General features: G+C 42.3%; 2 protein-coding genes across 3 annotated transcripts; one reads left to right on the top strand and one right to left on the bottom strand.

The window, feature by feature from the left end:
* Positions 1-3,460: 3,460 nt before the first annotated feature.
* Positions 3,461-6,410, bottom strand: cldn2 (claudin 2). Its single transcript, XM_062536493.1, has 2 exons — positions 6,050-6,410; positions 3,461-5,953 (listed from the first exon to the last, which is right to left on the bottom strand). Exon 2 carries the CDS (start codon positions 5,934-5,936, stop codon positions 5,103-5,105), a length of 834 nt encoding a protein of 277 aa, XP_062392477.1. The 5' UTR covers positions 5,937-5,953; positions 6,050-6,410; the 3' UTR covers positions 3,461-5,102.
* A 12,125-nt stretch (positions 6,411-18,535) lies between these two features.
* ripply1 (ripply transcriptional repressor 1) lies at positions 18,536-20,968 on the top strand. 2 transcript variants are annotated; one of them, XM_062535592.1, is made up of 4 exons: positions 18,536-18,737; positions 19,095-19,173; positions 19,878-19,951; positions 20,326-20,968. In XM_062535592.1, exons 1-4 carry the CDS (start codon positions 18,643-18,645, stop codon positions 20,552-20,554), a joined length of 477 nt encoding a protein of 158 aa, XP_062391576.1. In that variant the 5' UTR covers positions 18,536-18,642; the 3' UTR covers positions 20,555-20,968. The 2 variants fall into 2 exon arrangements, with proteins under 2 accessions (XP_062391576.1, XP_062391575.1); XM_062535591.1 differs by having other exon boundaries at positions 19,092-19,173.
* The last annotated feature ends 643 nt before the right edge of the window (positions 20,969-21,611 follow it).

Genomic DNA, 21,611 nt, shown 5'->3' with positions numbered 1-21,611 from the left:
GAGGATGACCAGATGGAGGTCATATGAGAAGGCCCTCTGAACAACTGTATCAGACATGTCTGGACTGTTCCCTGTCTGGCCTGTTGAGCAAGGTGACATATATGGTCAGGGCAATATAGCAAGAGCCATTTTACAATAACAGCTTTTTTATAACACGTTGCCAATGTTCATTATGTTTATACAATGTGTTATTGAGAACATCTATACAGAGTAGGCCTAATAGACACAATGTTCTAAATATCACAGTGAGATTCACTTTGTAGCACAATACAATATCTATGTAATTAAACCATATCATACATCTGCTCATGGCCTGATGTTCTACTACTGTGAAAAGAATATGTGTATCTCTCCACACTCTTTGGCCCTCATTAGCAATACAATATGAAGGCCTCTGAGTTGTATGCCACCAGCTGGACACCAAGAGAGGTGACTTCAGGTGACATCAAAGTTTCAGGCAAGTTTCACATTAAAACCACTAGATGGCTGCATAAGCTCTGCTGTCATTCTTTGCCGGTAGGCTATTCTTTGTTACAGTTACCGGTACATTTTATACTTAATTTTTTTTACCAGCTGTTTTCTTCAAAGCAGTTGACAGAAAAATATTGGTAGACATTTGTGATATGTTATATATGACATTTATCTATTTGTACTGCCTGGGTGCCATGGTTTGATAATGTTAGTACAATGTAACAATGACTTGATTTTTGCTCTCAGGCACCATACAAAATGGACCAAATTCAATAAATACATTATTGAGCTTCTAAAGCAGGAGTGGAATAAAGAGATGTGGTATCTTTCACGGTTGGAGTTGTTATAGCTAGATAGTGATTGTTACACGATACTAAGCAGTAACAACACCATATTTAATTGATAATAGAGTATAGACATTGCTTCATAAAGTATTTGTTAGGCTAGTTATTAACATATACTGTACCATGTGTTACTGTAAGATTCTGGGCTCAGGGTAGTTATGTATGTGACCCTGAATTGCACTGAAAAGTGTTTAGGATTCAAGCATTGTATGGCTTATGGACTCAATTGTTCTGGTCCATTAAGTCCATTAAATCTAACTCAGCCTTTCTGTGCTTTACTTGATTATTTTGTTTGGTTCTTTGATCTTTTGCATGGTTTTGTTTATTCATGTATTTCACATCTTATCAAAAGTTTTGTGTTTTATAGTTTTCTACACCTTTTACGTTAATTTTGTTTTTTAAAATGTTTCTATTATATAGGCTATTTCATTTTAAGGTTAATTTTTCTGAGTTAAAAAAAATAATCTAAATCTAGACTTGCTGTCTTTAGTTTTATTTCCTCTAACAATAATGTATTATCTACCTTGACCTATTCACCTGTAAAGCATGTTGGTACAATTTATGCTGCTATAAAATGTGCTATAAAAATTAAGAGTTAATCAGTGCTCGTTGATTAGACTTCACTTTTAACATACACACTTGCACCACTTGAGGGCGCATGATTACCTTATTGCCACCATTACTGTAACACAGGGTTTGGTCTTGGTACCAGTTGAGCATGATGGGGTAAGTGAGGCTGCAGAACATGAAGATGAAAGCTAGATGTTCAACAGCAGTTTCTCAAGCAAACAAGGACAGTGAATGAACTGAAGATGAAGATCAGCTGGAGAGAGCTATGGCCCATGGATGCCAACTACTTTGAATTCATTGAAGGAGTCATTATGATGTTTTTTCCAGCTCCACAGAACTTCAGTCAATGGGTGGCTGAAAATGAAAGCTGTAGGCTTGTTATGGGTCAGGCTTTTGAAAAAAAAAAATGTTTAAGGTACTATAGAATAGAGGAACAAAGTATTTTATTCAAGTTTACATGTGACTTTGGACTGTCAACAAATGTAATTCTTCACACGCCCACATTTATAACCCTATAAATAGACTGGGGAATGAAATGGCCAATTATAGCACCCTTAATGCTGTTCTGGCATGATCAGACAATCAGATATTGTGGAAGAACCAGTCCCTCAAAGACTGGATTAAAGGTTTTTGAGAATCAAGTGTTCTTATATTGTATGTTTTCGTAATTGTGTCACTTCAACTTAGACACAAAGTCGACATCATACCCCCTTAGAGGCTTACCATAGCTGTATAACTCTTGCAAAAAAAAGCTATAATTCATAATTAATAATGTTTTTTTCTTTTTTTCTGGTTAACAATTGTCTATGGATGCTGAAAAGGCAAGTCAAAAGCTATAGACTCATAGACTACTTGGGATTATGTTGTAATTTGAATGTGTGAAATCATGCCGCTGTGTTTATGGAGTGGTAAGATTAGTTGTTGGTGCCTGCATCAAGCTTGTTTTGGGGGGTATAGGCTGGATAGTTGCCGATTGGATCATAAACAGCCACAATGAAGACGAATTACGAAAAATGTGTTGGTATTTAATTGGTAGAGCTCATCACTGGTGTGGCGGAGGGCTAGGACATTGCTGAGCATTCTGGACGTGTCGTGGGTCTAATTGGATGAAACGGGGAGGGTGCCTGCTTGATTAGCCCAGTGAAATGTTCTAGAAAGCAGCTCTGTTGATGATGGGGTTTTGATGGTAAAAAAACACTTGGCTGTTGATTGGCCACTGAAGCAAATCCGCTATCTGTAGCACAAGGAGTTGAACACTTTTCCAGTGTATAAATCTGAAATTCGTAGATTATCTACCCTTGTGGTGTTGGCTGTGTCAACTGGTGAGTTTGCTTTGTTACTAAAACATTTTAAAATGGGTGCTAAATGACAAAAAGAGAGACTGTCACTGGACCTCACTGAGGTAAGTGATGATCTTGAAAGTTGAAGATAGACCCTGTGGTCCAATGTGCCAGGCCTGCTGTTAGCCTATGGCTTTTCCTCTGCACTGCAGGAGTGATCCTCTGAATGTGGCATATCAGAGAGTATTGACGTCCTTTGCCTTTATACTGTGAGCCTTTATTCTGTCCTATTACATTTCATAGGGACTGTGTGCTATTGGCTCTTTATTGTTTTTGAAGATTCTCGAGGCTTTAAGTAGTGTTTGGGTTAAGGTCATAGTAGTGGGATGCCTCTGCATACTATAATGTATTAATTAAATTATTATTATTATTAAATGTGCACTCTTCAGTTATATATTTTTATAGATAATACAATAATGTATGCACTTCAAATGTGTGTACAGATAACTCTTCATAGTTGTCAGTTGATGGATATTAAAAAGGAAGTTTATTTCAGTTAAAGATCATGGGAAACCGCTGAGCTGTTTCACCTAAATGTCACTTGAAAGGGAACTCTTCAAAAGGATCAATAAGAGGTCTGTCTGTGTGTGTGTGGGGGGGGGGGGGGGGGGTACTCTGTGTGCAAGTGTGTGCACGTGTATGTGTACAAAAGTATACACACTAGCACCCAACTGTCCTATCCCGGCAAGGCTATAACTCCTCAATCACTACATCACAGATGCCTAGTTCCCATCGTTCAGAAAGACCTCTAACCAAACAGTTTTATTGTTCCCACAAGCAAAGGGTTGAGTCATTCAACTACAGCACTTGGTTAATGTGTAAAAAGAAAAGCTATCTGGACAGCATTTGGATAAATGAGCAATAAATGTTATTCCCACTTCATCTCCTCTCTCTCTCTGCCTCTCGCTGTCTCAGCCAGACCTTGTGCTGCGGTGACCTCAATGTGAGAACTCCACTTCAGCTAATATTTGGCATGGCTGTGAGACAAACACAACCCCTAACACACAGGTCCACGTGTCCCCATGCTCAACAAGCCAGTATACAGTATCAACTCAGCATAGAGTGAAACTATCGATCTATGTCCAAACAAGTGCTTGCCATTCCCATTTGTTTCTCTTCGCTCCAGTTTTCTGATGTGAGCGCATGTGACACTTTTACCTGATATGCAGTACTTTCAGTAATCAATGTTCTAATGATAGACATACTATACACATTACAAAGCAGTTACAATAGAAACATTAAGAGAGGATATCCTTCTCCTCCAGTTCTTAGGTAATTATTAGGTATGCATTATCTTTACATTATGTTTCATTTACTCACATTTGAACATCTGTTACTGGTGGAAGCAGAAGCTGCTTTGAGTTGGATGAAACATTCAATAGTTGTGATCATAATCTTGTTTGTTATTAAATATGATATGATATGTTTTCATATTTATAAACACCTGGATGTGATCTGACAGTTTTGGAACAGGTAAAATGAATGCAGCCACAACTCACAATTGATTTACTTTTCAAAATGCATGCTTTCATCGGTCTGCATAAATATGGAGAAATGACAAATCATCAATATTCAAAGTTTGGAGCATCTCAAGTACACAAATACTAATCAAGGACAGAGTCCTTTTTAGTTGGACTGCAGGTGACCTAATTCCAAAGAGAGCCTGTACATGATAAAGCATCTGACCTGCAGGGACAGGACTAGCTTGTGCCAAGTACACATGTGGACATATGGAAGAAGGGCTAGTGTTGTAGCTGGAAGTGTAAAATAAATGCTGATTACCCCACAATCTCTTTATTCTTAACTACTATGTTTGGGATACATGTGATATGATTCAAGATTATAAAGTCTGACTACACATATTATTATTAATGATGACCACACACTCAACATTGTAAACGATAACAAATGTAAGAAAAATGGATGCTCATGACACTGTTTACTGTGCCCAGCTGAACAGCTCTGGACAATCTTTTAGTGGTTTACACTCTCAATTTAGAAAGGTATATGGATAAGCTGAGTTCAATTGTAAAAACGTTGATCTGTACCTCTTTTACAAGAATTTTGGCCATGTTTAGCATTGCTGCCAAGTGTTGTTATGTGAGCTGAATGTTCGGTCCATGTCTCTCTGCAGTTATAGTGCAGTGTATTAGCCACAGGACTGTCTGAGCACAGAGATTTCCTCTCCTCTGTGCTTTGTTTCAAAGGCAGCCATCGGTGAAGGCATTACAGTCACATTCCCTCCAGTACAGTAAGTCCTTTTTTTTACCAGCAGTAGTGCCAGTCCAAACAACAACAACAAAAAAAATCCAGTCCATTGGCACAATTTTTGTTCTTTCATTTTTTCCTTTTTGAACGCTAGCTGAGATCCTCAGTTTCACACATACCCAGTAACATCATAGCCAGGGGCCGTCTGTTGGCGCGGTGACTTACGGGAGCCCTGCATGGGGGCGTGGGTGGAATGGCTGCTGGTGCTGTTGTGGCTGAGCGTGTTGCCCTTGGTGGCAGCGGCGGGCTGACTCCGCAGCGGCATGGAGCCGCCCCCGCGGGCGACCCCGCCGCCGCCTGTGCCCATCCCGACGCCGTGCGGGTACGGGTACCCACCCCCGGGCCTGCGCATGCCCCTCATGCCCCCGGGCCCGTCCATCTCGTCGCAGCAGGAGACGCTGAGCAGCCCGCCGCCCAGCATGGACATCAGCGAGGACGCGATGCCCACGTACAGGCAGTCGCCCAGCTCGTACTTGAGGCTGTCGGGCAGGTGCAGCGTGTAGAAGGTCTGCACCACCTCGTGGGTCTTCCACGACACCGGGATCAGCGCCAGGAGCCCCGCGGTCAGGAACAGGCAGCCGCCGGCCCCGGCCACCCGCGCCTTGGCCGCCGAGCCGTCCATGCACACGGTGCACTGCATGCCCAGGGTGGACACGGCGCAGGCCAGCGCGGAGAAGAGCACGGAGATGACCATCATGGCGCGCGCCGCCTGCAGGTTGGTGCTCAGGCCCAGGATGGTGTTGTAGGTCTCGCACTGGAAGGCGCCGGTGCTCTGGTACACGCACTCCATCCACAGGCCCTTCATGTTGTACACGGCCGTGACGATGTTGGCGCCGATGTGCGAGGAGATCTCCCAGTAGGGCAGCACCGTGGCCGTTAGAGTGCCAATCATGCCCACAAGGCCCAGGAAAAAGCCCAACAGTTCTATGGCAGCGACAGCCATCTTAAATGCCTTCTGAGCTGTTTTTGGGGAAATTCTTTATCGGATCACTTTGTATCCTCTTTGAGTCACTGTAAACATCAAAGAAAAAGTGGGGAAGATCTTCTGAAACTTACCCCAATGGTTATGAGTTAGCCAACTCTTCCAAGATATTATGGAACAAGATATGCACTTCCAAGATATGTCTCAGAATGGCATTCAGTACAGCATCATAATTTCCAGTGAGTTCACTTGGCAATTGACTTGATTGAGTTTTCTGAGATGCGTTGCTTCTTAATCATTGTCTCACCCTTGTGCGTTCATCATCTCCCATCTGCTCTCTTTCCGTCTCTCTGTCTGTTTATTTCCCTCCGTCTGCCTCTGAACTTAGTCACTCTAGAACCGAGAGCCTTTTTCCCTATCCTCAATGGTGACACACAGAGGCCATGGTCAGCAAGTTAAACATTCACACATCAAATTCCCAAAAGAAACAGACCTTTGATATGTGTGCCTCAAAACAAGGCCAGCAAATCTGGGAGCCAATTTTGCCAAAATAAACAGTTTTCCCCAAAAATCTTCTCTCGGCTGTCCCCCTGTGGAAATAAATGCACTGTGTCTTTATAAAGGTGGCTATGGGTGGCAGGGTGAGCAAGGATGCATAACTACAGTACAACAGCCTTGTTATGTCTTTAAAAGTTTTTTTTTTTTGTAGTCCTCCTCAGTCAACACAAAACACATTTCAATTGTATAAAGCACAGAAAGCTACATAACGAATGGACTATTTTGCTGTGTGAGTTTGTGCTTCTACAAGTGGCTTAGATGGGGACATTCCTTGGAATTCCTTGATTAAGATTATGCTAGTTTTCTATAGATGAATTTTAGGCAGGTTAGTCTTTGCTTATCGACCTTATACACTACAAAAAACATATTTAATAAAGGAAACAAAAACAATATAACTGCCTACTCCATGATAGCATGAACCACATATACACTTGTATACACACACACACACACACACACACACAAACACACACACACACTCACACGTATACACACACACACTTACTGTAGTTGTCTCCAATCCAAAGTGGTTATGTTGAATATTCAAAAGAGAAATACCCAAACCTATAGCAAAAAACAATTTCCGAAAGTACAAGTGTTAGATTATGTGAATGTGCTTGTTTGTGTGCCTGTATCCCTGCTCTCTCTCTCTCTCTCTCTCTGTGCGTGTGTGTGTGTGTGTGTGTGTGTGTGTTACGTTCCAACGGGGTGTGCACTAATTAGCAACTAGAGGTGCAGTGGTCCTGATCCACTTGCCTGTAAATGCAGCTAATCTCCACTCACATGCCACCAACAATGTAATGAGATTATGGCATAATCCAGGCCTCATTTTTTTTTCTCAGACTGGCATCATTCAGGCTATGATTTACCACAAATGGACAAAGCCTGGCACTGTGGTGTCAGACCTGTGGGACCTGAAGCCCTCACTCTCACTACGCTGTCACTATCGACATGCCTAGACAGAAAAGTAAATTAACAAAATCACTTACACAAATTGTCAGAAGACTTTCACATCAATGTGTTCATGAACACATGTGTTATATTTTTGGGCACTGAAGTGGACATTAGACTGTACAAATGAGGTCAAACAGGTTTGTTGAACCTGTTGTGTAGAGTGCCCTCTCCTGGAAATGCTAGTGGTCAGAAATTATAGGTCAAGCTCAATTTAGCTTTTGAAATGACGATATAACATTTCTGAATGTATGTGATGGTGCACTATCTTTAGTGAAATATAAATTGACTAAACTAGTTATTGAACTTTGAGGAGGGAGTTTGTAGATAACACAACCAAGCGATACCATCCCATGATATGAAAGATGAAAGATGAAGATAGCAATTTTGAATAGTGGAGCTGCGATTGAGCTCAATGAATCACTAACAATTTCTGGCGAGACAGTTGAGGATATAGTCAGTTTAGTATATAAATTGCAGCAAATTTAGTTTAATGTTAAACATTAAACATTTAACATTCAAAACTAAAACAACAGTACAAGATGGAGACTACCTTCCCTCATAAGGCAGCCTTCAAAGCTTGACTTTTTCATCCAACTTTTTGGGGATTTTTAGGGACTTTTTTCCCTATCAATCCTTTATACTTATCCCCAACTGACCTCATGACACCAACTGGCAACGTGCCACCTGTGCAACACAGAGAGAAATGTCCCTTTTCCAAAGTAAGTTTTCCATGATTTTTTAGAATTTGTTTTTGAATATTTTTTTTTTTTCAGGTGGATAAGCCAGTTTGTGATTGGTCGCCGCAAATTTGGAATGGAAGCAGGAGAGATTTATGTGCAAGTTAAGCTGCAGAGCAAAATCCAATGTAAAAAGCAATCGACGGCAGATCGGGCTGGGTTTACCCTTTGATGCTGAATGAGAAGGAGGACAGTGGTGACCGGTATAGCTTGAGAGGTTGTATATTCGTTTTGTGCTATTTCCTCACAGCAGTTCAGAGGCCAGCTACGCAGAGTTCAGAGGGTATCATTCAACCATGGAAGCAGGTCTGGTGGATAGAGGGCACAGGGCTATTCATACAGGAGCTTATTGTAGAGCAGAGAGACCCAGTGGCATCATTAGCCTCAAGAGAGGAGAATGTGCTAGAAGGTGGAAGAGCAGAGGTTACTAAAGAGGAGAATTGGACAGGAGAGAGGCTGCTTCGAGATGAGCCCATATATGGACGAAAAGAGGGCTGTTCCGTGAGGGTCTTTGGTATTATTTGCCCTCAATGGTGCCTTCTAGGCAGCGCTGCCTTCAAGGCACTACTCCCTCAGTTTAGGGGTAGGATGAGGGTTGAGGTGGTTAAGGTTAGGAATAGGGTAAAGGTAGTGCCTTTTAGGCTGTGCTGCCTGGAAGGTGCCATTGGGGGCAAAAAACACCATTGAGCGTTCCGTGAGGCACACGTTGAACTGTATGAAACAGTGGTTAGAGTAGAGAGGGTAGTAACTGTGTCACCGTTTCGAGCGAGATTGAGATCAAGTTCTCTGCCTGCTTTGGGAGTTGGAGGCGTGTGGACCCCGTAGTACACGAACAAGAAGTCCACAGAGTTTGGATTATTTTAGGTGGATGTTCATGACACCAAGGGCAAGCATGGGACAGTCATTCTCAAGGATGGAGGAGAGTGTATGACAATCACATATATTTTGACTGGAGTTGTTACAATGATGGCATGGTATTCAAAGGAGTCATACTGTATTTGTTTGACGGTATCATTGTAGTATATTTCTAGATGTTGGAAATTAGCAGGCCCATCCCACCCCCAAGTCCTGGCAGGAGATATGGGAAAGTAGGCCTATGTGCCCAGTTGGTGGAAAGCACAGCTGGGGTGGCATAATTTTCCGGTTTGATCCAGCTTAGTAAGAGCCAAGAGGTCTCGAGATAGTGCTAATATAAACAGAAATAAAATCGGCCTTGTTTACTGCAGATTGGCAGTTCCGACCACAACCCAACAGAGTATAGGAGGTTTCAGTGGCGCATCATCAGTAATTGATGTCTTTGTGTGAGTGAGCAGGACATTTCATTTCTTGTATCTATCTCTCCTTCATTCCTCCATCCACCTATTGTTCCTTCCTCATTTCAAATTATATGAACCCACAGCCTCACTACTTTTAAGGTGCCCTGCAGCAAGCACCAGAAAGACAGAGTATCACAAAACAGATTGAAATGAGCTGTAAAAACTTACCTTTTCAATTTCAGCACTCTGATTCCCCGCCTCGTCTTGTATCTTAGCAGACACTTCTTAAGGCTCTATGAGAGGCTTTCACAATGTATTTCAAAAGTATTACAGTTAGGTTTTTAAGCTAGAGCTTTCGTGAGATCCCACCTCTACATGAGCAACCAATGAATTGCCAGGAGAGGATGAGTGAATGAATTCACAGCCTCACCTCAGTTTAGGTGCTATGCAAATAGCACCAAGAAGACAGAGTATCACAAAGCAGATTGAAATCAGCAGTGCAAATGTACACCTTGCAGACACCTTTTCGGCACAATGCCTCAATGGGTGCCTCTCATTCGTCTTTTTATATATCCTCCCTTCCTTCCTCGGCCCTCGTTCCCACTGATCTAGATAAAAAATGATGAGGCAGCAACAATGGGATAGTCTATCCAGTGCTAGTTATAGATCAGTATGAACGAGCCTTGAGGACCGAGCATTGAGGATTGAGGAGAGAGGTTGAGAATGGGCCAATGTGTCTTAGAGTACTTTAGCAGACGCTTCATAAGCTGATGATACATGGAGCAACTTTTAGAGCAATGTAGCTGGACATATTGAGGTTCTGGCTTGTTCCCATAGATATAGGGCAACAATGTATTTTCTGGGGAACTTTGATCATCAGTAGGCAAATTGTCATGATCATCCAGTCACAATAAATGGAACTGGTTACCTATTATGTGCTTTCCCAGCAACGTTGCTCAAAGTTACCCCATGAATCATCACCTTTAAGGCTCAATGAGAAGCTTTCTCAATGTTTTTCAAGTGTTGCAGTTAGGTTTTTAAGCTAGAGCTTTAGTCAGATCCCGCCCCTCAGTAATCTGAGAGAACTCCACTGACAGTCTTCACAAACAAGACTCAATCATTGACAAATACACATTCTAAAATTAACCTCCTAAAATTCTCTCATGTCATGTTTTTTTTTACATTTTCAAACTGTGCCACATTTGACAGACTCTCATTACAGTCTCTCACATCCTCAAAGTAAGCAAATGGGAATTTTCTTAACTCAACGTTGTCCAAACTCCTGCCGCTCCCTAGGTATAAAGTGGGGACGGGGAGAGTAGCAAGATATACCGTAATTTCCCGACTATTAGCCGCGGCTTATACATTGATTTTGCTAAATTTCTTCAGATATGAGGTTACAGTTTTTTCCAATTGCTTACACACAATTTTTCAAACCGAGTTCTTTTTAACAAAATTTAAGCACAGGTATCCAAACGCCACACTCAATTTGCATAGCTCCTAGATTCTTTGCAAAATGAAACACTTACAGCCAGACTAGACTGCACCCACTCTTTTGTGATTTCTGATATTACAGTAAGCAGTGTCAGGCCTGGTGAGTACATAAATGGGAGACAAGGGAATACCAGCTTGTGAACGCTTTTGTTTGTGTGTGTGTGTGTGTGTGTGTGTGTGTGTGTATGTGTGTGTGTGTGTGTGTGTGTGTGTGTGTGTGTGTGTGTGTGTGTGTGTGTGTGTGTGTGTGTGTGTGTGTGTGTGTGTGTGTGTGTGTGTGTGTGAGTTTGTGTCTGTATGTGTGCGTATGAGTGTGTGTATGCCTGTGTACACTTAAGGTCAAAAGTGGAACTCGTGCCAAGGGTGTTTGATGGGAGTGAACAGAGGTAGTGCAGAATCAGCTAACGTGTGTGTTGCTACACCTCTGGGCTAATTTCGGGGAGGTGTGGGGCAGCCACCCACCCTCACACCTCGGCTGGCACTCACACCAAGCTGAGCTGAGCTGAGGGGCCGGACTTGTCTGGACATTCACCGCCCGCGTCCATACAGAGGATTCACATATGAGAAGACCTCCTACCATAACTATGTTGCTATCTGTCTCTAGCACCAATGTCCGAAGGCTATTTAGGTCATGATTCATATGCAACAACTTATTTAAAAACTATGAATAAGGGGTAATTAGGAGCTTACACAGCACGGGAAATTCTTACTCTAGTAAGGGTAGAAGAAGGTCTTGCAGAATAAGGTAGTAATTAGTGACTTACAATGACTAACAAATGGCTAGTATGCTACTAATATACATGTTAGTAAGCAGCTAATGAATGGTGAATATGTGTGTCTTAAAATAAAGTGTTACCGAGGATTCACATATGAGAAAGCCTCCTACCATAAATACAGTATGTTGCTATCTGTCTCTAGCTGACCAATGTCCGAAGGCTATTGAGAACTACACCTGCAGTAATGCTGGCTATCACTCCTGCTATTAATCTGTTTTAATTAGAAATGACCAGATTAGAGATAAGATAGTGGAAACCCATATTAACACCTGTAAGAAGCCTCTCCATTCAGTGTTTTGCTTTTGATAGCTGGTGTTGCAAAAATGAGTTGATTACTGTCAAAACAGATTTTGGGTTTTTGGGTGTTGACATACACGGAACTTATGGAATGTCAAAAATCATGGAAGTATACTTATCTCCTGATTTCAATAGAGGCTCACAATACATTTCAGACATCATGTCTTAAATGCTTATGAATTTAATGTTTAAATGTCCCATGTGTCCTTTTGTTTGTGAAGGAAGGCAGTAATCATACACATTGCATTAATCCTCTATCCTCTATTTGTATGTAGCAGTGTTAAGAATTGTGTTACAGACAGTTGCTCAGAGAATGAGAACTCCAGGCTCCAACCAAAGCATCAATCCTGAGTAGTGAATACAGTATGCTCAAACAGTGCCATCATCTGGACAATTATGTGAATGCAGTTGAAATTAATATTTTTTCTAAATGTTTCTAAATGAAAGACTTGATATACAGTGTGTACAGTTTATTATTTTTCTGTGACCTTTCTGTAGGTTTATAGGGCACGGTGCCTCCTAACTGAGCAGTCTTCACCTTTTCAACTCTACTCACACCATCAGTCAGAAGGAGGAGGGGAGGAGTGGGGTGTCACCATTACACAACAGGCACACTCCAACACCTCTTCTCAGTTGCCCCCCCTCACACACATTCACTCACTCTCTCTCTCTCTACCCCCCCCCCCCGCCACACACACACACACCATTATATTACATTACATTACATTTGGTTGACGCTTTTTAACCAAAAGCTACTTACAACATGGTAAAACATTTAAGCTTTTAAGAGCAATTCTAGCAACAAATTAAAAAACACAATAAGTGCATCAATGAGTGTAATAAGTGCATCAATGAGTGCAATTGTCTGTAGTAATGCTATGAGAGGAGATGTTCAGACATTTTTTGAAGATGGCTAGGGATGTCCCTACTCTAGTAGGAACAGGTAGTGCGTTCCACCAACGAGGGACGACTGATGAGAAAAGTTTGGATTGGCCTGAGCGTGCTGGTGGAAGAGCTAGACGTCGCTCGGCTGAGGAGCGCAGCGGTCGTGTGATAGCATATGCCTGTATGAGGGCTTTCAAATATGGGTGGGAGCAGAGCCGGAGAGCACTTAGGCAAGCAAACACACACACACACACACACGCACACACACACACATTACCTATATTTGCATTGATACTATACAGGTGGTTGCGGTACAGTTATGTTATGTTACAATCCATCTCCTGTTGTTTTCATGTAATTTGTCAAGAAATCAACTAGTGTGTTAGTTACAGTAAAAATGACTAGGCGTATGGACCGGCATGTTCTCCTCTACATTACCTCTGGTTAAAATGACTAATGAGCAGCACTCAGGCCCCAAATCAACCTCACCTCAGTCCACCTCACACCTCTGCGCTAATTCACCCGCCCCCTAACACCCCAGCAAACACACTCCAGGAGCCTCAGTCCTTAGCCCTCCCCTCTCCCGAGGCAGCTTTTTGACACCCGTCCCAAATCAGCCAATGTGCAATCATCTCAAGGGTTTTTAGTCTGAAAAAGAGAAAATATCCAGTGAGTGACAGTTCTGTTTACAAAAAAATGCCTTGTTGATGCCAGAGGTCAGAAAATAATAGCCAGACTGGCGCAAGCTGATAGAAAGGCGACAGCAACTCAAACTAGACTGCATTTCCACAGAGATACAAAAAAAATACAAAAGTATGCTTGCTAAACTGTTATAGACTACAAGGTCAATAATAGGATTAGACATTGAAATGAAATGGTGGAAGGGTTTTCAACATTCAATGATTGACCTCTGCTGCTAAAACATTACAGGAGCTGACTTGAATGGCTATTGGAGCTGTCAACATGTCTGTAAAAGGGAACACTCGAGAGACACTTTTGAAGACCAAAGGATCTCATTTAGTTTAGTATCCTAGGACTCAAGTAGGCTATCTCATGGAGGGATATGCACAAAAATAAACTCAAACTGTTTTGTTGAACATAACAATGAGTTCACTGTTATCGAATGACCTTCATTGTCACAAGATCCCAATCCAATAGAGCACCTTTGACCCTTGGGTATGATGGAGAGGGATATTCACATCATGGATGTGTAGCAGACAAATCCGCAGCAACTGTGTGATACTATCATGTCAATTTGGACTAAAATCCATATCAACAATTAAGGCGCTTCTGAAGGCAAAAGGGAGTTAAACATGGTACTAGCGAGGTGTACATAATAAAGTGGCCAGTGAGTTTATGATGTATTTGTATACTTTCAACTTTTATAAAGAAGATGGTTGAGCCTGTGTCTGTGGTTATGCTGATAAAATTGTAACGGATGATGTTGGAGACCACACCCAATTGCCCATCTCGAGCAGAGGATTTACACAAACACACACACACACACACACACACACACACACACACACACACACATACACAAACAAGCAGGTATAAACACATTAATTCAAAAGCACAAAAGTACACAGGTGAACACACATGTACACACAGACACACACACACACACACACACACACACACACACACACACACACACACACACACACACACACACACACACACACGACACGTGTACGCGAAGAACACAAACAAACAAACACAATTCAAAATGCAAAACGTTTTTTTCTAGATATACAAACTACCAAAGCATAGCTGCTATGTCAAAAGTCATTCTGTAAAAATACTTTTATTTTTTTTTATCCATAATGAACATGTAGTCGGTCATAGCACATTGACTTTCAAATTCTTGAATTTTTTGTTTCCTTTCACTGTAAACTGCCTTTTATTTTTGGTTGAATGTGAATGGTATTCAGAGATGCAATGCAAATCAAAGTGTGTTTACTATATTGTAACTATCCTGTGACATGGACACAGTCAAAAACTCATGTAGAGCGTAGAAAGCTGTCATGTTGGAACTTTGTAAAGAAAAATGCCTAACCTAAAATCTCTATTCATATCAATGATTATGGAAAGTGGTACATCTAGGTCTGCTAAGATAAGAACCATCTGAGCATGTCATGAGTATAACACTGTAAAATTGTTTTGTTTACATGACAGCAGGGATCTTCAAAACATACATGCACATGCACGAACACAAACACACAGAGAGAGAGAGAGAGAGTGTGTTTTTTACTGGCAAATACCGACACTACATCCAAATATTAACAAAGGCCGTGGGCGGATTCACAAGATGCTACACACGTTTTGCAAATAAACCACTGCAATCACACACACACACACACACACACACACACACACACACACACACACACACACACAAAACGAACAAATTTTAATGTATTAATTAGACATTTCCAAACTAATACATGTCATGCTCCTCAATCCAAACAACCTCTAAAAATGCTTTTGGAGAGACAGTGTGTGTGTGTGTGTGTGTGTGTGTGTGTGTGTGCGCCCAGGCAGAGAGAGGAGCACCTTTTGACCTCTGAGGCAGCATATCTCACATTACTATGAAGCTACATAACGCTACTTTAGAGTCTATCTATATCAATCATTGATTTGTTTAGCATAAATTTATCGAAACACTATTTTCTGCACTGGCTTGTCGGGGCAAGCCTTCGTTGGCACCTCTCCAGGGATGAGGAGGGACTGCAGGGTGTTTGTGGATGTGTGAGGGGAGGGAGGGTGCCACCCCCTACACCTTCCCAAATGAGGTCAGTGTGTTTGTGAGGGGGTCTTCGTCAGGGTCACCCAGGGTCATCTAAAATAATAATAATGTTTGAGAGGGGAGTGTGCTTGTGGGTCAATCACAAGGTTATGTTTTTATTTGGATTTACTGATTTAGCTGACGCCTTCATAAAGTGACATACAAGTGAGGAACAACATTCAAGCTATAGTGAAATAGGATATCATAAACCTATACGGTATATAGTAATGCACTTGACAGAAATGAAAAGATAACTAAGGCAATTGTGTTAAAAAAAGACTTGAGAAGAAAATGATGATATGTACAGTATGAGAGACACTAGACAGAAGAAATGCATGCTAAGTGTGTAATACTCGTTAAAGTTGTTAGAGGTGTTCGGAGAAGAGTTACTCACGTACGATGTGGGTCTTCAAGAGATTCTGGAGATAGAGAGGGACATCCCACCTCTGATAGCAAGTAGCTCAGTCAATTATCATACAAATCATTATACAAAGCAGACTGGCCTTTGCTGTATTGTGCGTATAGGCCTGGCAGTGCCAGAATGCCAGGAGGAGCACAGCTGCTGAGGGATAACATTACATAAGCCGTTGAGATAGCATGTTTGTTGTAGTGTCTACTCATTTTTAAATAAAAGGGTCGAAATGAACTGAAATGAAAGGACTGTGGGCAAGTGAATGCTGTTGTTGTCATATGCTTGTATGAGATTAAGGAGTGAAATCTCTCACTTCACAGTCAGCTCATCGGACCGGGGTGAGAGAGGAGGTGTAGAGAGCTCGAGTCAGGGCACTGACTGACCTCCTCAGTCTGACCTATAGGCAGAGCTGAAATAGTTATCAATAATCTGTGTTCAGTCAGGGTCAGAATAGGCTGTCACTTGTTTATAGCCACCTGGATATGTTCAATTAGTGTAATTTGATTAACTTGCTCATAGGTGATAGAGAATAGTTCCTGCCACATGTATTTCAGGGGTGTCTCTGCAAGTCTAACACCTAGGGAAAATGGATAAGGATATGGACTCCTCAAATAACATTAGGCTGCATTATGATGATACAATTAGCAATACACAGATTAGCAATGATCTATCACCTATTTTGAAGTAGAGGCGTGAAATGCGCAATAGCAAGAAATGAAAGGGACAGGAGTGGCAGATGAGAGTGCAGATAGCGAAGCTCGATGGATTACAGGACACAGAATCTGGCCATTTAGAGCTCTGTTGATTCTGAAGTATAAACTCCATCGTAGTGTGTTACAGTTTGAATGAAGAGAAACAGAAAGAAAGAGAGAAAAGAAAGACTTTAAAAATCCAGCACATCCACATGATAACCATTGGAGCTTCCTTTATATAATAGGTATAATTAACACATTTTGTTGACTGTTAAAACAGACAGTAATGTCATCCACTATATTTTATTAAGGTAAATTTGGGTTCACATTTCGTATTAACTTTGAACCAAAGCACCGAGAGGAGAGCAGTCATTTAAAAGCTGTTGTCTTTCGCCATTGCAGACATTCCTCTCACCGGGGGAGAGCGATTTTAGGGAGGACGGGAGTGGGGGTATCCAAGCCCAATCTGTCTCAGTGATCAGCAAATGCGAAAACAGAAGGCAAGGCTCCTGCCCGCAGACTCGCAAACGAACCAAGTAAACAACTCCAACACGAGTTATTTTCTTGAGAGATCATTTGAAAGATTAGACGTTTGTAAATAACCACAACGACTAAATCCAGGTGGGTTCGCTGAGAAGTATAGCCTAATCTATTTCATCCAGGTGATGAAAAATTGCTGGGAAATTGTAAACATTTAAAAGCAGAATAAGAATCATAACAACAAAGTCTAAAATAAGTTCGTTATAGGGTCAGTCGACTCAGACAAGGACCTACTGTTCAAAAGGTTGGAAATATGGCTGGACAGGTAAAAAAAGTTAGTCATTGAAATAAGAAAAGATACAAAAATAAAAGTAGTTTGTTAATTTGAGGAAGGCATGTGAGAATTAAATTATATGACGTTTATTTGGTCTTTAAACGATCCATTATTAAATTAATCAAGTCTATCTATTTTGCCCCGTTTGTCAATTTGCTGTCCAGACAGGGGGTAAATATAACGAGGTTCTGCTTACTTTTCCAAATGGGCCATTGGGGACTGTTGTGAGTCCATTAGAGGATCATTAACATAGCCTTGTGCTATTTCTCGCACCTGGTCTGACTGACAAGTTGGGGACGCGTGCTGAGCCTCAAACCATGCTTAGGGCCGAAAGCTTTTCATAGGGTTGCCAATCATATTCAATGTCTTTTTACACATTGTAGTTGACATGCGTGGCAACAGTCACAATGTGATCTATGCCCGAGTTTACATGTTAGATGAAAGTTGCGTGTTTTAACATTTAGTCCTACTTTGTGATTAACGGTTCCAAATGACCAACCATGGACATGTTGCCCAGATAAGTAGACTATGTTGCTTTACTTTAACTTCCTCCATTTCCATCAAGTAATACATATAATTGGATAGATCTGCTTCAGATATATGTCATTTCAGTATTGTTAAACAGCCTACTAACGTACCCAATTATAGGTTTATATGACCCTCTCTTTATTTGCCCCCTGTTGTCTTTCGCGCAGATGGTGCGTAACTTTTCCCCTCCGTGTTTTTACAAAAACCTCACGGTACCAGATTTCTCACCCTCACGCAGCGCTCCTGTGTTTATACAACTGGGTAAGTCCTCGCACCAAATTGCTTATGGTCACCCGAGTGGGTCCCGCAGTCACAGCAACCCCCTCGTTCTATCATTTGGCAGTGCCCCCTCCCCACCCCCTCCTGCGGCTAGGTGCCTTTATAAACCTCGGGCTGTTTGCACGGCTAGTCATTCGAACGAAAGCAAAGGATAGCGAGCACTCTGCAGGCCAACCGGACTGAAAACAAGATCCTGCGGGGAAACTGATCAACTAAATTGCAAATACCGTTGAAGATTAATACGAGCATCATCAAACATGCAATCCGCGTGTCTCGTAGCTCAGCAGACGCCCTTCGCCGCCTCACCTCGACTGGTCTCAAACGGGGGCTCACATTGTTCACTACACGCCAGGTAAGACATGTCTTCCGGAGTTAGCTACGATACATTTAAATGCATTGTCCTGCCTCTACTGTCTTGTTAATATTTCTGCAACATTCACGGCCATGTCAAGTTCTTGATGATAGGCCTGCCCTAAAATGTAAATATTTACGCACAATCTTTTAGTGAACTACGAATCGGTTCAGTACATTTTTCAGTTTGTGAAATATTTGAATGGCTGCTCGGTGTTTGGTGACTGTTTGACATTCAGTGGGATTTTGAAATACCGCTGTAAATAATAGCCCGTGTAAACCTCGTACAAGTTTAATTTGCAGCCTTCTGACACGGTTCGCTTATAGGTCTGACTCAAACCATTTTCTTTTTCAGCAGTAAATCTGCCCTGTGGAGACCATGGCTCGTGACTCGCGACAATGCGCAAACGAGATGCCAGAGAAGTCAGCTTGCTTGTGTAAGTATCTATTTCTCTGAGATATAGCAAATACATGTTCCTGTCATGGTCAGATAGGCATATTAGATATCCAGTCTCACTCCACCAGAACACATAAAATGCACAGGGCTAGCAGCAGGGCTGCAGTAGAGGAGACAGACGAGCGTGCTGTGAGCATTAGCCTCTGCGTGTTGGCTCAGAAGGTGTGACAGTTAAGCTGTTTTCTTGACACTGAGCCACTTGCTGGATGGAGAGAGAAAGAGAGAGAGAGAGAGAGTGGGGCAAGCAACAGCAGTTACACACAGCCATATGGCACTACTTCTCTTGTCTCTCATACTGAGGAGCCAGTTAGGTGTAAGAAGAGGGGGGCGACAAAAATGGAGGTGAGAGGGAGGAAGGTGTGCCTCTCCTTAATGCAAGCTGCCCAAGCTACCAGCCAAAACAGACACCTCTGCCTCTTTGGCCTCCCCGAGCCCAGCTAGTTTCCCACAGGATAGCGCCACCCTAACACCTCCTCAGCTGCCACACTGGAGCCAGTGCTGTGGCTGGCATCCTGTAGTAGGTGCCACCACATCCAGGGGCACCATCCGGCTATCATCCACCACTTGGCAGGAAGTTGTGTCATAACTGCCTTCGGGTAGACTCCGAGAGCATCAGAGTGAGTCCTGTTTTCTTTAATTGCAGAGGACTAATGTTTTTTTTCCCCTCTCTTTCTCTCTATCCAGCCTTACTCCAGACCTCCTGTGTCAGGCGCCACCACAGCCTCCAGCAAACTACAGCCCTTTCAGCACCCTGTCAGGTTAGTGTCTGGGACTGCATTTTCATGCCACTTCTACGATGGTGTGCCGTGTGTCTGTGGCCTCATAGTGTGAATGCCACGTGAACTTCGCTTTAATCGGACCAGGCAATGTGTTAGTCGTTCTAAAACCCACAATCACACCTTGGGTCGTGGTAATTCGATAAAACACCCAAGGCGCCAAAGCGCGTAAAATGCCACACGTATGTAGTAACTGCACCTAAGAGTTTTTAATTTCCGCCCGGCCTAATTTTATGTACGTGTGGGTGAAGAAAGTGCAGACAAGGTTTTTTTCTTTTTTTTCTAATCAGTGACGGTAGTTTGTTGTGGGATGTCGGAGAACGTGTTTTTAACATTCCCTCTCTTTACTCTTTCAGGCTTTTCTGGCCCAAATCGAAGTCATATGACTACCTGTACAGCGATGGAGACGCCTTGCTCAGAAACTTCCCTGTGCAAGCGACGATCAGCTTCTATGAGGAATCGGACAGTGACAGTGACGAGGAAGACGAGGACGATGAGGAAGAAGAACAGCTGATGGAGGCAGAGCAGAAAGGCCAGTCTCAGGACTGTGTCCAGTCTCGCCCTTGCTTTAGTACCTTGAATTAAATCCACGGACACACTGACGATGGCCCAGACGGAGGTGGAGAACTCTGGTTTCTCTGCCGTAAGTGAACAGGACTGACCAGACGAGGACAGCCTCTAAAGTGACCATCAGAAGCAGGGCTTTGGTAGCTGACGGCCAAGCTTACTCCAGCCAGCATCAGTGCTCTCCCTGCTCCCTGCTCCCTGAGAAACGAAAACGCTCCCACTCTTTGAAACGACGCACGCGTGGTATTAGAAGTTCCTTTTGGGAACAGAATCATTGGCGAACAGATGGATCTCACATTGGGACGGTGCTGTTTGCCATCCATCTCAGGACCTAACTCTTGTTACTTTTTTTTAAATTATAGTGTACATATCCACATGAATATATTTATATTTATATTGACTATTTTTCTACTTTTTCCATGTTATGCCAAACACAAATAAAATTGAAAACAGGATTTTTTTGTTTGTTTCTTTAGCCTCTTTGCTTTGTTTGCAGTCTAATAGGGTGGGGTGCAGTAGTTTTAAAAGGGAGGGGGAGGGTAGTGGCGTAAAAACACCTCCTTTTAAAATCCTCCGTCATTCCTTTAATCCTTTGATGTGAGGGGACCAATGGGACTGACAGAGAACAGGGGCCTGTGCTGTGTCTTCACGCTTCGCGCAAAGATGATCTGATAGAAGCATTTAGGGGAAACGCCAGGGGAGGAATGTCAGGGAGGGTAAATCCCCTTCTGTCAGAGGTCAACACTCAACCCCTTTTTGGGTCAGCTTTACCAAATTGAGAATTAGGTACTTTCCCACATTTTCAAACTAAATGAAGCTATAGAAATAAAGGAAGTTATCTTTCCACACTTTGCAGATGATGGGCTTTGCAAATTGTGAGCAAATGCATGAAGCTTTGTTTTCATTTAAAAATCTTTTTTCCAAGATTAGGCTACAATAGTAGATGGTCCTTATTAAGGCTATATAAATGCATAATATGCAGGCGTAACCTTCCAGCAGGCCTATTTTTAAACGTTATGTTTATTGCTTGCTATTCAAATCTGGAAGTGTCTGGTAAGATAAAAATAGGCTATTG

This window comes from Sardina pilchardus, chromosome 5 (genome assembly GCF_963854185.1).
Source record: "Sardina pilchardus chromosome 5, fSarPil1.1, whole genome shotgun sequence".
Taxonomy (NCBI): domain Eukaryota; kingdom Metazoa; phylum Chordata; class Actinopteri; order Clupeiformes; family Clupeidae; genus Sardina; species Sardina pilchardus.
Note: the sequence above shows the minus strand (reverse complement) of the source record. Positions and strands in the feature narration are given on the sequence as shown.

What these genes read in the sequence shown, in the direction of transcription:
- cldn2 (XM_062536493.1), bottom strand. Translation starts at nt 5,936, where the DNA reads ATGGCTGTCGCTGCCATAGAACTGTTGGGCTTTTTCCTGGGCCTTGTG.
- ripply1 (XM_062535591.1), top strand. Translation starts at nt 18,643, where the DNA reads ATGCAATCCGCGTGTCTCGTAGCTCAGCAGACGCCCTTCGCCGCCTCA. An exon ending in CATTGTTCACTACACGCCAG is followed by an intron (nt 18,738 to 19,091) that starts GTAAGACATGTC and finishes TTTCTTTTTCAG; the next exon opens with CAGTAAATCTGCCCTGTGGA. An exon ending in CCCTTTCAGCACCCTGTCAG is followed by an intron (nt 19,952 to 20,325) that starts GTTAGTGTCTGG and finishes TTACTCTTTCAG; the next exon opens with GCTTTTCTGGCCCAAATCGA.